At 46.5% G+C, this 13,411-nt stretch overlaps 1 protein-coding gene across 7 annotated transcripts in view; it reads left to right on the top strand.

The window, feature by feature from the left end:
- The window catches only part of PPHLN1 (periphilin 1), a 578,487-nt gene extending 565,895 nt beyond the window's left edge, over nucleotides 1-12,592 (top strand). For all 7 annotated transcript variants that reach the window (XM_085653062.1, XM_085653061.1, XM_085653060.1 and 4 more), the window contains one exon: nucleotides 11,279-12,592. In XM_085653062.1, coding sequence (XP_085509188.1) covers nucleotides 11,279-11,473 — 195 coding nt within the window. In that variant the 3' untranslated portion in view covers nucleotides 11,474-12,592. The remainder of the gene's footprint in view (nucleotides 1-11,278) is intronic.
- Nucleotides 12,593-13,411: the final 819 nt, after the last annotated feature.

Below are 13,411 nucleotides of genomic sequence, written 5' to 3'. Positions count from 1 at the left end.
ACAAAGATCTTCTGGAGGTGCCCACTGGTTGGAGAGGTAAGGTGGGATGCCTGGGGATGCTGGGACACCCTTGGTTGGGCCACCCAAGGCCATGGGACGTCGGGTGCAGGGGTGTCTTTAGGCATCTGGTTTTTATTTCCCACTCCGGTCGGGGGGTGGATCCTCCAGAAAGGAGCTGCAGGCGTCGATTGGCGATTCGAGGCAGGTCAGAGATCACCAGATCTCAGGTCTGGATCGCCAGGGAGACCTCCTCGTGGCATTGGGTCATACAAATTCGGGCCGTGGGCGTCGGATGCAGAGTGGTGCAGACTTGCGGATTTGGTCGGAGCCAGAATCTGTGGGTAAGCAAATCTGGTGCTCACGGGAGACAAAATCTTGGTTTTGGAACGCAAGGCAGGTCCTCCGGGTTCTTGAAGGCTGCTGGCTGCAGGACACGCTAGGATTTCGCTGCACCAGGTTCTAGGTGGGGACAGGCCAGTAGGGCTGGGGCCAAGTCAGTGGGTGTCATCCTCTTTTTAGTTCAGCATGGCTTATTCTGTCCTTCTTCTTCTCTCTTCTTGTCTGAGGAGGCAAGGTTCAGGGTTGCCCCTAAATACAAAATTTAGGGTCATTACAGGTAGATACATGTCGGACAAATGGGTCCCTTTCTTGGGGTTGATGCACCCCCTATTTTGCCACCCTCCAGTGGTAGGAGGGGCATATGCCTTCCTCTGATTGGCTGGGTCTCCCCGTCTACAAGATGGCAGGGACTGAGAGTTGTGCTTTGCTTCACCTCGCCTCCCCCACCTGAAGGGTGGGGCTGGCAAAGGTGGCCACACCTCCCTTCCTCACTTGGTTTTCCCGCTGATTCTCCCACCCAAAGTATGGGTCAGACCCGGTGGGGGCCTGTTGCTAGAAGCAGCAAATAGATGGGGTAGCTCACAAAGGCAGCAAGCCTTTGAAGCTTCCGCTCCATGGACCCTACCCATCCTGGGGGAGGAGGATTGGCACCTCGTCCCAGGATGTGCATTGTTTTAGACCCCCGAGAGCAGCAGGCTCTCGACCCAGGGGTCCAGAAACATGTCTCGTGGTGGCAGCTGGCGAGGAGACACTCAGCCAGGACACTAGAGTTAGGTCGTTTTTCAGGGGGCATCTCTAAGGTGCCCTCTGAGTGCATTTTTCATTAAATCCCACACGGGCATCAATGTGGGTTTAATGTGCTGAGAAGTTTGATACCAAACTTCCCAGTTTTCAGTTAAGCCATTATGGTGCTGTAGATTTCATAATGACAAACTCCCAGCACCATACACTCTTAATGGCAGTACTGCACTTACAATGTCTAAGAATTGGTTTAGACACTGTAGGGGTACAGGGCTCATGTACCTGTTCACCTCACCAATGGTTTAGTGCACCTAGCTAGAGGGGTGGCTTTCCAATGCCAGGGCAGTGAGTTGTAGGCATGGCACACAGGGATGTGTGCCATGTTGACTCTTCTCTTTGTTCTGGAGAGAGAGAGCGAGAGAGAGAGAGCGAGAGGGAGAGAGAGAGAGATACATATACATACATAAATACACACAGGGCCTTTAAGGGTGGCACAATAAGTACTGCAAACCTTAGAGGTCTTCCCTGGCCAGAGTGCCATTGGTACCTTAGAAGCTCTAACCTCACTCATCTCTAGTGACCAAGATCTTCATCCTCACTGCATCCTCTTGCATCGTTGGCTTGCATCTTCGGTGAGCTGCTCGAAGTCCTCTTGCGACTCCAGTGCCTCTGGCCTGTGGGTCCTCTTGAGGGTCATCTTCGTATTCTTTGGGCTCCCCTGATTGCTCTGGGCCTGCCCTGACTCCCCTTCTTGTGGTGAGTCTACATGACCTTTCTGGTCCCGACACTGCACTTTTCTCCATTTCCACATTGGTTACAGTTGCCAAGGCTTGCTGGTGTTCCTGCCAGACACTGACCCCCTCAACTCTCGACATCCGATGTGGGATAGCTCATTTACAGCTTGGTCTTCCACAGCTTCCCCTGATCGACACAGCTGCAGTACTAAGGTCACAGTCAGCTTCCCTGCAACACCCGACAGCGGTGGGCATTCGTCTTCCGTGCCTCCTGGTCACTCCTGAGTGGCATAGGCTCTGTCCCCAACTGCTTGCAGGTTCTTCACTTCTTGAATCCACCTTTGGGTTCCACCGGACACTTTCACCGTCTCCAGCAGAGGCATCTTTCTGAAGTCCTCCATTGGGTTTAGGCCGTTTCCAACGCCACTTCACACCTATGCACCTGGCTTCCCTGGGGCAGGTATCCTGGTTCCTAAGGTATCCATGGGTGGGATGGCTCTCCAACCTTCTGTCTTCCACTGGGTTTCTTCAGGGTTCACTGGGAAGGGTCCTTCTTCTTTAAAATTGCATCACACGCAGTTGTGTTCCCACTTAGCACACAACCTCTATGGGGCTCCTAGTTACTTACCTCGGGTGGTTCCTTGGATCCCCGACACTTCTACGTCTTCTGGGTACAGTCTTAACTCAAGTCGTGATTCGCATACCAATTATTTAGTATATGGTTTGGTCCCCCCCTGTGAGAAGTTGGCCTGGCATATGCTGTCCACTAGTTATAGTGGGCACCTTGTACCAGTCCAAACAGCCCTTATTGATGATTAGGTTTAAGACAACCTTTATTGAAAGCTATCCTAGTGGTAGCTATGGAGAGCAGCCTTCAGGTTAAGTCTTGAAGGAATGTAAAGCAGCTTGGTTTACCAGATTATAACCTCTTGAATAACTATATGAAAGGAGAACCACAATATATATATATTTCTAAACACTCTCTACTAACCGCTTTATGAAGTTAGAGAGCAAGGCACACAATAATACTGTTCTAAAACGACAGTAAATAGCACAATATACAATGGTCCCCAGGCGGAGACCAAACCATATATTAAGAAAGTGGTATAAGAACCACAACTTGACTAGACACAGTGCCTAGAGCACGTAGAATCGCTGGGACCCCAAGGAACCACTCAAGGTAGTGACACAGGGGACCCACGGGGGACGCGTGCTGTGTGAGAACACAGCCGCGAGCTACTTACAATCCTATGGGAACGTCGCGGTTGGAATTTTAGAGTTTAAGGACACTTAGGAGAGGACTTGGAGCAAACCCTTTCAGACTTAGAAGGTTCTAAGGCCAGCACCCACGTGAGCACCGGAGTACTCGTGTTTCCTAACCCAGGGAAGCCGGGTGCATAGGTGTCAAATGGTGTCGGAAATCTTCGATGTCTTCAATGGAGAGTTGCTGCAAAGTGCTGCTGCCGTGGAAAGGAAAAGTGTCTGGTGTGATCCAAGCCTGGATCGAAGATGTGAAGAACCTGAAAGCAGAGGGGACAGAGTCTGGGTCACTTGCCAGTGACCAGGGGCACAATAGACGAATGCCCACCGATGTCGGGTGTTTCAGGTGCGATGAGGTGAAGCTTGATTCCACTGCCACGGAGACCAGGAAGCGTCGATGACTACCACAGTCTGCAGGCGAGCTGTCCCACGAAGGATGTAGAGTACTGGGGGGGTCGGTGTCCGGATTGGAGACCAACAAGACTTGGCAATGCCAACCCACGGGGTGAGAGTAAAACTGCTTCGGTGTGGACCAGCAAGGTCCTGTGGACTCCGCAAGCGATGGAGAGTTAGGGCATGTCTGGAGCAACCAGGTAAGCCCGTTGAAAGTCAAAGTACCCTTCTCAAGGACCCACAAGTCGAAGGACAAGGGATCGCGAAGGGACCTCGAGAGGAATCACTAGATACCAGCCCACGGGTCACTAGAGGAGTGTAGGCCAGCAATCTTCAGTGGAATCACTGCTCGGGGTCTGGACTACAAGTAGCCCAAAGCACAGCCTCAGGGATCGCCAAGAAGAATATGCTGCTGCAAATAGTCGCGGTGTCCAGGGGTTTGAGTTGCACGGTCCCCACGAGGGCTTTGGATCTCAGGTTTGCTGAGAGCACGGATCGGCCTCGGGAAAGCTTGGAAACCCACCTCCTGTGTTGCAAAATCGGAGTCCTTCAGGAGCAGCGTTGATGCAAACCGGACAGATGCGTCTTTGGTGCCTGCCTTGCAGGGGAGTAACTCCTTTACTCCAAGGGAGATTCTTCGGTCATCCAACGTCGTGTAGATAGTAGAAGTTCTGGGATTCTGTACCAGAGTTTCGTCCAGGTAAATCTAAAGTCCTGTAGTCAGGGGTTCCTACTTTATACCCAAGGAAGGGGTGGGACACACTCTGGGGACCCACCTATGGGAGGGTCAGGACAGAGGGGTGGCTACACCAATGTCCTTTTTAGGTCGAGGACCGTCCGGTCTGCCGAAGGCAGAACCGGAAGTCGGAGATTTAATGTTTCTGAGAGTGGCTCTTTAGCCCGCCTCTCTTTTTGGCTCTCCTCCATTGGCTGGCTTCCTAAACGGAGGCCAGCCATTGGAGGAGAGAGCCGTCCCTCCAAATAGGCTCCGTCTTTTTCAGATTCGGGGGCGTGTTCCGTGCTCTTCTTTCCACTTTTTAGCCACGCCCCCGAATCTGAAACCACCGCTGCGTTTCTCCGAGGCATTGCTTCGCCTCGGAGAAAGGCAGTGGTGTAAGTAACACCTGCAGGGCCGTATATCTTTGCAGGCGGGAAGCTGCTACCAATTAGGGTCCTGCAAGACCAGCAGTGACTTCCCGACCTGCCCCCAAGAGTGTGCTGACCTGCCCTGGGGTTTCTGTGACCCAATCGTGGGTCAGATTATTTACTCGGTGCTGTGGTGGGCGCGTGACGCATCAGGTACAGTACTGCTCCGCCCCATACCTTTGCCCTTTATCTTTGGGATCCCCCACCCCACTTCCTCCTTTTCCACTTCCGAGCTGAGCCTGCGACTACGAGGGAGAGTGACCTGTATCACTGACCGACCATCTTGATTACGACGGCGAGGCCTCTGCGGGTGCTGGCTTCATGGCGGCGCCGTGTTTGCAAGTTTATTAAACTTTTGAAGCACCTGCTGCAGCGTTTCTTTCCGCCGGCATTTACCAGGCCTCACATAAATGTCGAGAAAACTCGTGTGATTAATTATCTTCCGGGAGAGCTAGCAGCATTTTGTATAGTTGAGGTTTTGACTCATATGAAGTTAGTGCAGAGGGTTAATAGAACGTGTACTAAGTAGATTACAGGGTGCATATGATGTAAACAGATTACTGCTTTCAAAAGAGACATCCTTCTGTTACTTACCATTTATAACTTAAAGTCCTAATATAGAATGGTGAGCTATTAACTTTCATCCCAGAACTGCATACACACTGCAAAGTATACATTATTAGAACATTGATTAATGTTGCAAAAAGGGTTAATTTGGCTAGAAATCAATTCGTATTATTAAAGAGAACTCCCAACTATGCTGTTTCTTTTTCGACTCTCTATCTACCTCACTCTCTATCTCACTACCTCACTCACTCTCTATCTACCTCACTCTCTCTCACTACCTCACTCTCTATTTCAATACCTCACTCTCTCTATCTCACTACCTCACTCTCTCTCTGCTAATGCAATAGGTATCACATATGCAACAAAAAAAAAGCTAATGCCAATAGAAATGACAATGCAATTTATTTAGGGATACAATAATGAGCAATACCAATAGCTCTACCTATAATATTGCCGAGACCATTGCATTGTAAATGCTTGTTTCAGTTTGGCACCAGATATGGGGCTGAGTGCCCCGGCAACCGGTTTGAGCTTGACTATGCACAGGGACACCAAATGTGCCCCCAGTGCAGACATCAAAGCACTCTTGGAGTGCACCCACCCAGCCCCAATACACTAAAGCCTGTCTGGAAGGTGGTTACACCTCCCTGTGACAGGAAACCTATTGTCCAGGCCTCCCCTGCCGGAGTTTCGTCCAGCAGCAGGAGGGCAGACTCGTGTCTGTGGCTGGCAGCATCCATTTTGTGATGATAGGGTCTGTGAAGCTGGTACCGGGTGTACTGGTGCTGTCATGTTTCTCCCTCAAGTAGGGTGGAATCATACCTCCCACACCAGTTGCTGGTGTGGAGGTATGATTCCAAGGTGTTTGACACCAAACACAACATGTTTCCGTGTAGCCATTCAAAAGTTAGCATTTACAGCGAGGTTATAATGCACTTAAGAGTATATGGTTTGGCTGCATCACAAACAACCCCAGAATAAAGGTTCTGAAGGCTGCAGAGGGGCTCTGCTCGTGCATGAGCACTCTCTCACATTAAACCCAGCACCCTGCCTTCAGGATTGATAATGCCTGCTTATAGGGGTGACGGATAGGTTTATATGTGCAGTGATATGGATAGATATAGGGAACCTGCTAGCAGACCTGTTGTGTCATTTAGAATGGCTTCCCAGGGTGGCATAATACATGCTGCAGCCCCTGGTAGGCCTCTGAGGTACCTATGCCGTGGGTACATAGTATACCATATGCTAGGGACTTATAAGGGTACCCCAGAATCCAATCTGAAGTGTACCTAAACTACATGTAATCCATTTAGAGAGGAAGCAGCTAGGCTGAGGCCCTGAATAGCAGGGTCCCAGCCAGACTAAAGTCGAAAAACAGTGAAACATCAGCAAAATGTGGGGGTAACCATAAGAAGCAGATCCTACTCTCCTACACCCCGCTTGTAACTGCTGTGCATTAAGTGCTACTTACCTGTTTTTATTGTAAAGTAGTGTGTGCATTGTGTATATCTCTGGATAGGAGATATCTGTACATGTTAGTGAGTGTCTTATAATAAATACATATTTTTATAAATATACTGTGTGGTTCTTTTTCACTTCATCTATACTTATAGGATTATGTTCTGGTAAAACAAGCTCCTTCTGGACTAAGCCTGGACTTAGAGAGCTTTCAAAGGTTGTCCAAGACCACTAAATTCACTATAAGGGTTGTCTGGATTGGTGCAAGGTGCCCACTTGCATAAGTGAGCATCATATACCAAGCTAGCTTCTCACACAGTGCTATCCTATGGGAGTGATAGGCCTTGTAGTAGTGAAAAACAAATGTTTGTGTTTTTCACTAGCAGGACATGTAAAACGTAAACATATATGTCCTACTTTTAAATACATGGCACCCTGCCCTATGCGCTGTCCAGGGCCTACCCAAGGGGTGACGTATATGTATTAAAAAGTAAGGTTTTGGCCTGGCAAAAGGTTCATTTTGTCAGGGTCAAATGGCAGTTTAAACTGCACACACAGGCTCAGCAATGGCATACCTGAGGCATATTTAAAGGGCTACTTTAGTGGGTTGTACAAACAGTGCTGCAGGCCCACTGGTAGCATTTAATTTACAGGCCCTGGATGCATATAGTACCACTTTACTAGGGACTTATACGTAAATTAAATATGCCAATTGGGTATGGGCCAGTACTACTATGTTTAGAGGAGGGATCACCTTCACTTTAGGACTGATTAGCAGTGGTAAATTGTTCAGAGTTCTAAGGCCAGCAAAAACGAGGTCAGAAAAATTGAGAAGGAATGAAAAAAAGTTGGGGGAAGACCACCCTAAGGCTGGTAGGTCTAAGACGGTGGTTGTAGGATGCCTTCAGATGCTTGGGGTATCAGTCTTTCCCAACCTTGATGACTGGCTGTTGAAAGCCGGCTCACCAGAGTCAGTTGTGGCCATCTCCAAATGATAGCGCACCTCCTTACATGGTTGGGATTCACAATCAGTGTGACAAAGCCTCACCTGAGTCATTTGCGAGGCTCCCTTTCATTGGAGCCATCATAGATGCTGTGCACTTTTGTACCTTCCCTCCAAAACAACTACTTCAAGACATTCGGACTATGATCCTGATGTTTCAGTCTCAGTCCTGGGACTCAGTGAGGATGAATCTGAGGCTTCTTGGCCTACTGCATCCCGCTTATTGATTATGCCGGGTGGCATAGGCTGGTTTTGCAGTGGGATCCGAAGTCTCAGTAGGCCCAGCACCAAGGGAACTTGTTGGACTCTATCCAGGGTTCGGAGAAGACTACAAAAGATGAGCATCAGCGGCTAATCAATGCAATTGGACCAGCGGCAAACCCCACGGACTATCCCACCCATAGCTGATGGTGGTGACAGATGTGCACTGCTGGATTGGGGAGATCATCTGGGAGTGGGGGATTAGGGGGCCCCTGATCCCCGGCGCAGACCCGCCTACACATCGACCAGCTAAAGTTGTAGTCCATTAACTTAGCTTTGAACGTCTTTTTGCCGTCCATCAAGGGTAGGCCACTTCGGGTCCTCATAGACAACACCACCGCCATGTGGTATTACAACTCGCAGGGTGGAGTAGAGTCCTGCACTCTGTGCCAAGAAACCATACTCCTCTGGACTTGACCGAATCATCAGGTCATCTCCCTGATCATACACCACTGAGCAGGATCTTTAAATGCCAATGCGGACGAACTCAGCCAGTGACACCTAATGAATCATGAATGGCAACTACTTCCCGAAGTGGCGCAGGGCATCTTCCAGCAATGAGGAGAGCCCTGGCTTGATCACTTAGCCACCACTGAGAACACATAGTGTCAATGCTTTCGTAGGTCGGAGTTCCCAAGAAGGCTGTCCCTTGGAGATGAATTCTGACTACAGTGGAGCACAAGACTTCAATATGCATTCCCGCTGGTACACCTCCTGCCCAGAATTCTTAAGAAGATCAAGAACGACCACGCCCAACTCATCCTAGTGTCTCCAGGTTGTGCCATGAGAGTGTGGTACCTGGAACTACTGGACATGAGCATCTGTCCTCAGTGAGGCTGCTACTTTGGGAGGATCATTGCTGCTGCAACAGGACAGGTTCTTGCACCCACGCTTGTGCAATATACACCTCTATGTGTGGAGATAGAACAGTGGCAGTTGACTCTATTCGATTTACCTCCCGAAATAGGGGATGTCATCCTAGCAGGCAGGCGTCCTCTTACAGAATCATATATTTGTGGCTTGGTGTGGCATCTGTAACAGAAACCTGTTACGAGCTAAACTGGCAGATATGTTACTGTTTGGTATGTTTGGCCCAGCGAGGACTTACAGTGACCACTGTTAAAGATAATGTGTTGCCCCTTTCAGCCTTATTGCATACACTTGACCAACTGTCCCTGTCCAAATCACCTGTTGTGATGTGTTTTCTCAAAGTTGTAGTCCACATGTTTCCTCCTAAACCTTTTGTGATGTCCTAGTGGGATTTTAATTGAGTCCTTACTTACCTTATGTATACTACTTTTGAACCTTTGCACAGCTGTTCTCTACATCTCCTGACCCTGAAGAAAGTCTTTCTCATCGCAATAACCTCTGTTTGACATGTGAGTGTGCTTCCAGCTTTGGCAGTTCAGCAGCCCTACACCACCTTGTGTCCAGACAAATTGGTGCTGAGGACTATAGCGGCCTTTCCCTCCAAGGTTGTTACTTTTTTTTACTTCTGACAATCCTTTACTCTTCTAACATTCTTTGCCCCGCCTCACCCCTCAAAAGAGGCAGAGAGACTGTATCATTTAGACTTCAAAGGAACACTCAACTTTTACATACTAAAGGCCATCAGTTGGACAATTAGCAACTTTGTGGGCTTCTAGGGGGCAAAGAAACACAAAGGGGTGCCGAAACCGGCATTGTCCCGATGGATAGTGCTCTTATTTAAAATTTGCTACGCGATGGTCAAAAAGCAGACTCCAGAAGGATTAATGGTGTATTCCACCTGGGCTAATTCTGCCACCACTGCATTAGTATGCAGACTACCTCTCCTCGATATTTTTCAGGCTGCAGCGTGGGCATCAGTCCTCATGTTAACGAAGCACTGCTGCCTTGACATCCTGGTCCGATGGGAAGGGCATTTTGGGAGTCCTATCCTGGAGGACTTTTTTGGTCTGAGTCATTCCACAGACCATCACTGGGGACATGCTTTTGTATCAAGTCTAAAGGTGAGTAATCTGTGCTTTGAAGTATCCATCAGAAAAACAAGTTAATTACCTTCTGTAATGCTCTTTTCGTGGATAGGTTATCTAGCTGCAGATTCCTCTCCGCTTTCCCACCTCTCCTTTCTGTGGAATGGACTCTTTTCAATCTAAGAAGGTCCAAATTTAGAGATCTGCATACTGGCACGAACAATCAGTTTTTGGGCTCCGCGTCCGAGGGCGTGGACGATGTCCATAAAGAAACTGACTGGTGCCTATATGCAACTCCAGTGATCGGTTCCAGGATGGAGCAGAGCCAACATGGAGCCACACAACGCTACCAGATGGTTCTCAGGTGCTATGGTGAAAAACGTCTGGATCTAGCCTGGTACCTAGTGATATTTTAAAGGTGCAGTTAGAGTATCCACCAGAAGTACTATCAGGGAAGGTAAGTTACTTGTTCTTCTTGCACATCATATTTTCAGTAGGAATGTATTTTTGTCTCTCTGGCAACCTTACTATGTCTAAGGTTCATGAAAATCTATGGTAGTCTATGAATGCCCGTTTGTTAATTTTATCTATTAGCTTTCATGCAAACATCCTAGTGATTTTGATATTTCCTGCCTTTAGTGTTCTGACATTAATACACGCCTCTTTCCTATCCTGCTTTTTTGTGCACATCATTGCCTTCATGACTTCGCCACAGGTGCATTTGGATACATACTGCAGCAGATGGCCTGTGGGGAAATTAGGAGAGTGCACATGTGGGTTAATTCTCACAGGCCGGCTTGGCTGGGATAGGGTCAATTACATATCACAGTATGGTTTCAGTGGAATCCCCACAGTGAAAACTCATAGAATGAGACAACTGTTAGGTAACAAGAAAAGTTCATACACTACCGTAGAACATGGTTTGTGTTCTTTCTTGTTAAAAATTGTATTTGAGATTGTTGTCTGACAGCCACAAACAGTTTAGGAAGATAAAAAATCTGTTACTGGCAGAACTGACGATTTGCCACATTAAAACACCCTCATGGCATAATGTGCTTAGATAGTACCCTAATATTTGAATCTTTTGTGCTGAGAAATGTTGAGTTATCTTTAAATCACAGCTTTGCTGAGCTTCAAGACACTGAATGTGCAAGGTTAAAGGCGAAAGTAAATGAAACACAATTACACAGCAGTTGTGCACAGCCATTGAATACAAAACAAAATTGGGAAATTGCCTGATAATATTTACAGTTCATTTAATTCTATTCGTATAGACGATAAGTGCACGAGAACATAAATCAAGTAACAGTTTTTTGCAGTGTTATAAAAAGAACATTCTATAAAGACTCCTCATGATCCCTATCATCATACAGCCAATTCTGTTAGCCTAACACTGATTTATTTCTTTGATTCCATTGCAGGTGTATCGTCAGGATTGTGAAACGTTTGGAATGGTGGTGAAGATGTTGATCGAAAAAGACCCCTCGCTTGAAAGGTCTGTTCAGTTCGCCCTGAAGGAAAATTTGAGCGAGATTGGCGAGAGATGCATTGATGAACTCAAAAATTTCATAGCGGAGTACGATGCTGCCAGCCAAGATTTTACAGATATCTTTTAGAAGGATTTTCAAACCAAGTGTTAGGAGTGTGATTTTAGTTATCCAGGGCACAGGACCAAACGTAAACCATTAAAAAAAAGGATAACATCTTTTTGTGGAAGAAATGAAAAAATTGCTGAAGTCATCCCAACTTTCTACAGATTTTCCTAAAAAAAACCCAGAAAGGACTCTTCTACCATCTGTTCTTTAGGTCACTTTATTGTATTTTGCAGGCATTGTTGATCTGCTAACATATTTGTTTCAGCATAAAATAATGTAGGAATGAATACTAACAATTCGAAGGATTGTACAGATTATCATTGAGGATTATCTCACCAGATTAGAATTTCTTTGCATTTTGAGTGTTTGCTATAATGGTTTGTGTTTTTATTGCACGTGGACGAAACGGCTAATAATCCCCTCCTACATTCAAAATGTGGGTGCTGGCAGTTTTATAGATTAAAAGGAAAACTTTTGAGGTCATTTAAGATTTTTTAAAAGAAGTAGTTAAGTTAATTTTTTAGTTGCTTTACCCAGGGTTTCTTTTGTAGAAATCTATGAGATTGAAATGTTACCCTACTTTTTATGAGGGTCCTTATATGTGTAAAAGTGTCAGTTGCAGTTGGGCGATATTTGAATTTCTTCCTCAAAATGTTATGCAAAGTACAAATAAAGTTGACACTCAAGTTTTCTTAAAAAAATAAAAGAAAATGTGAATCCTTCTTTATACAGATACATTTTTTTCTTGGCCTGGCATAATATACACAGGTAGTGTCTGAAACATCATGCAGTCCTTTAATTGGTATCATTTAGGGTCAAGTTACGACATTTAAATACTTTGTACTCAGGAAATAATTATTAGAATGGAGATTTTCACGTCTCCTTAGTCCCTGTATGCTCCTCTAGGCCCCTGGCTGCAGCTATTTGGTTCTGACTCAAATCTGAGCTGTTTGTGTTTCCTAGAAATCTAGGATACAATGTTAATCCACAGCTTTTTGTTTTCTCCTCAAGTATTTGTCAGTAACACATGTGCTTTACTGGGTGTGTCTTACCTACTTATTGTTAGTTCGCTTTTTTGTTGCCGGTGGGGTAATTTTGTCATGGTTATGTCAAACTTGATTAAAAAAAAGAGGTATGGAATTGGGTGTAGTGTGTGTCTTTGAGGTATACAAAAAGTTATGGCTAGAACGCTTTAATTAATTTCAGCCACTGGTAATTACTCGGGCTGCATCCCAGTCCATCGTTATTTTGCACAGCATGTCACCTCAGCTTAGACACAGCTGTATGCAAATCAGTCTTGGCCCTTCTCCAGTAGGGAAAGTCCAGCCTGAACTGCCAGACTATCTTCTCCATGAACCGAAACACAAGCAACCCAAGATTGGTGTCACCCATATTAGGGCTCATTAGTTTGGTATAGCTTCATTCCAGTGAAACCGTTTTAATTGAACCCACGTCTGGGCATACATGTCCCACCTACAGCGTTGCAGTGAAGTAAACAAAAAAGCGATGGATGGAATACTTGAATAAATCTTGGCCACTGGTAAATATTTTGGGCCGCATTTTAGTCCATCATTATTTTGCACACCATGCCACTCATTTTGGACCCAGCCATGTGAAAATCATTCCTAACCCTGCTCCAGTAGGACCAGTGCAGCTCGAACTGTCAGGCCAGGACCTCCCTGAACCGGAACACAAGCATTCCAAAACCAGTTTTGCCCTTGTTTGGGCTCATCAGAGTGCAGATTGATTCCAGTGAAACAGTGTGCACAGGGCCCACGTTTAACACAGATCTCTAGTGTATTAAATTGTATTAAAAATTGTGTTCTACAAACAGAGCACTTTTTTGTCAATGCCATGCTACAGTGGGACATTTGGTGAATGTTTGCAAGTGTGAGCACTGTGTGTAGAGTCTAAGGTTATATACAAGGACCACAAGTTATGCATTTGTATCAAGCTAGA

The sequence above is a fragment of the Triturus cristatus genome, chromosome 4_1 (genome assembly GCF_964204655.1).
Source record: "Triturus cristatus chromosome 4_1, aTriCri1.1, whole genome shotgun sequence".
In the NCBI taxonomy this organism is placed as follows: Eukaryota; Metazoa; Chordata; class Amphibia; order Caudata; family Salamandridae; genus Triturus; species Triturus cristatus.
This window is presented reverse-complemented; position numbering and strand designations above follow the sequence as displayed.